The following is a 3,909-nucleotide window of genomic DNA, read 5'->3' as shown; positions in this document are numbered from 1 at the left end:
ATTTTTAATATTTAATATATTAATAATTAATAAAAAAAATGTATATAATATATGCGGTGTGATGCGGTTTTTGAAAACTAATAACCGCACCGCACCGCAAATTTGCGGTTATTGAAAAACATAAAACCTCACCATCGATTTTTATTGCGGTTTATACGGTTTTTACGATTAATTTTAGTTACGATGCGGTTTTTGTTCACCCTAATTTTTTCTCCCCTAAAATACCATTTATATTGAAAACCTTTTGTATCTTAACAAAGAAAATAGAAACTAAAGGGACCATATTTGCAGTTTTCTCTATATAATATTTAGGAAGTGGTGTCGGCGATCATCGAGAGAAAATGGATGACGGCGAGGGAGGTCTGAGCTTCGACTTCGAAGGCGGCCTAGACGCAGCACCCACCCAACCCACCGCATCCGTCCCCGTAATACACCAATCCGCTGACAATGGACCATCGGCTTCTGCCGCTAACCTCAGCTACTCCACTGCCCCTCCGTCGGCTGTCACCGACCCTGCTTCTGCTGCCGCCGCCAACGCCAACTTCCCTGGAAGGAGGAGTTACCGTCAAACCGTATGCCGTCACTGGCTCCGGAGCCTGTGTATGAAAGGAGAGGCCTGCGGGTTTCTTCATCAATACGACAAATCACGAATGCCTATTTGTCGATTCTTCCGATTGTATGGAGAGTGCCGCGAACAGGACTGTGTTTATAAGCACACCAACGAAGATATCAAGGAGTGTAACATGTAATTTTCTCTCTATATATTCTCATTACTTTGTGTTCTTGAATTATATTCTAGTCAATTTCATACTGTTTATCGAATTCACTACTAAACCCCTACAACCCCTGATTTAATTGAATCAAACCCAGTTTAGGGTTCATGTGCCAAATCAATATATCGATAGATTTTGCCTTATCAACTCAATTTAGTATTGGCATATCTAATTGCTTATCAATACAAGATCATTGAGGAGTTATTTTGATCCTAAATCTAAAAATACAGGTACAAGTTGGGATTTTGTCCAAATGGTCCTGATTGTCGATATAGACATGCAAAGCTACCAGGACCTCCTCCTTCAGTGGAAGAAGTACTCCAAAAGATTCAGCAGCTAACATCCTACAACTATGGCAACTCTAATAGGTTTTTCCAAAACCGAAATGCTAACCAATCACAGCAATCTGAAAAGTTTCAATTTCCACAAGGTAACAATGATACAAATCAAATTAATAAACCTGCTACAACAGATGCAAATTCATTGCAGCCTGGGCCTCCTTCTTCACCACATCAGCAGCAGCAGCAGCAACAACAGGTTGCACAGTCACAGCAACTGGTTAGCCAATTAGGTCAATCCCAAGCACAGTCAAATGGTCAACAAGTTCAAGCAAATAAAACTTGCATACCACTGCCTCAAGGAACATCAAGGTGTAGTTTTTATTTAGGCCTTGTTGATTACTTTTTGTACCATAATGTAGATGCCATTGTTGTTTTTATGTTAAACTAGCACTAGGAATAATATCAGTTTTCAGATATTTCAGTGTTTGATTTCCCTGACTTTACGTATTAAGTCGTTCTTTCTGCATTAAGTTAAAGAACAACATCCATATATAGCTTACCAGATTAAGTCCCATCTTCATTAATTCAAAAAGAAACATAATGTTATTGTCTTCTATTTGTTGTCATTATTAAGAAAAATATATCATCATTCTGCTTTTATTCTCTTTTTGACATGTATTTTTGACTAATTCTTCTTCTTGAACTATACATCTGAAAAATTAGGTATTTTATTGTAAAAAGTTGCAATCGTGAAAATCTTGAGCTATCAGTTCAACAAGGAGTGTGGGCCACCCAAAGAAGCAATGAAGCTAAACTAAATGAAGCTTTTGATTCTGTGGAAAATGTTATTCTAATATTTTCAGTCAACAGGACACGACATTTTCAGGTAATAAGTTAAAAACAACATTTTTAAATCCACTTTATTGCATAAATAATGATTTTAAAACAAGTTTATTACTGTTGTTTTTTCAGGGGTGTGCAAGAATGACTTCCAAAACTGGTGGCTCTGTTGGTGGAGGCAACTGGAAATATGAACATGGGACTGCACATTATGGACGCAATTTCTGTGTCAGATGGCTCAAGGTATTTCCTTACAAAAACATCCCCTAAACTTTCTGCAATTGCAAAATTGGTCCCTGTACTTTCTGTAAATATCGAAACAGACCTTCAAGTGAAAGTTTTATCTACTGTGCAGCTATGTGAATTGTCCTTCCACAAAACTCGACACCTCAGGAATCCTTACAATGAGAACTTACCAGTGAAGGTACTATTTTTTTTTTGCTTTTATACCTATTTTTTTTATTTAATTTAATTTATTTATTTTTGGGTATTGTGGTTATAGATAAGCAGAGATTGTCAAGAGCTAGAGCCATCAATTGGTGAACAATTGGCTTCGCTTTTATATCTTGAACCAGATAGCGAACTCATGGTACCCTTTTTTTTCTTCTTTTTCTTATACAATTATAAATTATAATTTATTTAATTATGTATATTTTTTGTAGGCAATATCGGTTGCTGCAGAAACAAAGCGAGAAGAGGAGAAAGCAAAAGGATATAATCCCGAAAATGCCACTGAAAATCCGGATATTGTCCCATTTGAGGACAATGAAGAGGAGGAAGAAGAGGAAGAGGAAGAAAGTGAGGAAGAAGATGAAGGTTTTGATCAGGGTGGTTTTATGGCGGGACAAGGCGGCAGAGGAGGAGGAAGGGGCGGCAGAGGGATGTTATGGCCGCCACCTCATATGCCCTTAGGAAGAGGGCCCCGCCCTATGCCTGGAATGAGAGGCTTTCCTCCTCTCATGATGGGAGCTGATGGGTTTTCTTATGGGCCTGATGGGTTTCCTGTACCCGATCTTTTAAACATGGGCCCTCGTGGGTTTGGCCCATTTGGGCCTAGATTTTCCGGTGACTTTCAAAGGCCACCGTTTCCTGGTATGATGTTTCCTGGCCGGCCTGGGCCCCACCAAGGGAACTTTCCCGGGGGTGGGTTTGGGATGATGATGGGGCCCGGGCCTGGGGGGGGTCCAGGACCTGGGCGTGGTGGCCCGTTTATGGGTTTAGGTGGAAGAGGTGGCCGACCGGGTTTTCCACAGCAGCAGCTTCCACCTTCTCAGAATCGGGCTAAGAGGGATCAGGCGGCTGCTGGTGGTGGTGGTGGTTCCACCCAGGGTATGGGCCAAGATGATGAGGCTCAAATTGGTGGTGAAAGTACGTTTAAAAATGGTGAAAGTGAAAGTGAAGATGAGGCACCGAGGAGGTCTCGACATGGTGAAGGGAAGAAGAAGAGGCGGAGCTCTGAGGGTGATGCCGCCACAAACTCCGGTGACGGAAGTTAGGTAATGGCCAGAAATGTCCACTTCATTACTGTTGGGTTAGTTTGTCATTAGAGATTGGATATTTATAGGTGTTTAGTTTATTAAAAGGCAATGTATATTAGCTTTATTTACACAGGAGGAACAACCTGAGAATTCATATGTATGCAAAAACATCATGTAACTTTATCCGGTCAAATTTGGAACGGTTTTTGATTAAATATGTTTCATTTTTTTTCCAGATATTTGCAACAAATGATTCTTTTGTCTCAAGTAATTCACCTATATCCTATTTAAATGGTTTAAATGTAGTTGTATTAATTGCTGAAAAATGACACTTTTGCATGGAATAAAGAAGCATTGTTTGCATAAACCGGTATTCACAGTGTCACTTGGTGAGCTGTGAGTCTAAATGTTGTTGCATAAGTAATCATTTTCCCTTTATAAAAATACGTATAGTAGCTGAACAAATGAATGATTTAGATTTTGAAATATCTTATTGGTCTCAACCTACTAAAGTATTGTTGTGTCTTGGAGAGGTAG

At 39.6% G+C, this 3,909-nt stretch overlaps 1 protein-coding gene across 1 annotated transcript; it reads left to right on the top strand.

The window, feature by feature from the left end:
- Positions 1-296: 296 nt before the first annotated feature.
- Positions 297-3,607, top strand: CPSF30 (cleavage and polyadenylation specificity factor 30). The gene is made up of 7 exons (XM_079009197.1): positions 297-745; positions 1,004-1,423; positions 1,778-1,940; positions 2,027-2,137; positions 2,250-2,318; positions 2,397-2,483; positions 2,557-3,607. The coding sequence occupies exons 1-7, from the start codon at positions 342-344 to the stop codon at positions 3,388-3,390; spliced, it is 2,088 nt and encodes a 695-aa protein (XP_078865323.1). The 5' UTR covers positions 297-341; the 3' UTR covers positions 3,391-3,607.
- The last annotated feature ends 302 nt before the right edge of the window (positions 3,608-3,909 follow it).

The sequence above is a fragment of the Lactuca serriola genome, chromosome 7 (assembly GCF_051521515.1).
Source record: "Lactuca serriola cultivar US96UC23 chromosome 7, Lser_US96UC23_V15, whole genome shotgun sequence".
In the NCBI taxonomy this organism is placed as follows: Eukaryota; Viridiplantae; Streptophyta; class Magnoliopsida; order Asterales; family Asteraceae; genus Lactuca; species Lactuca serriola.
Note: the sequence above shows the minus strand (reverse complement) of the source record. Positions and strands in the feature narration are given on the sequence as shown.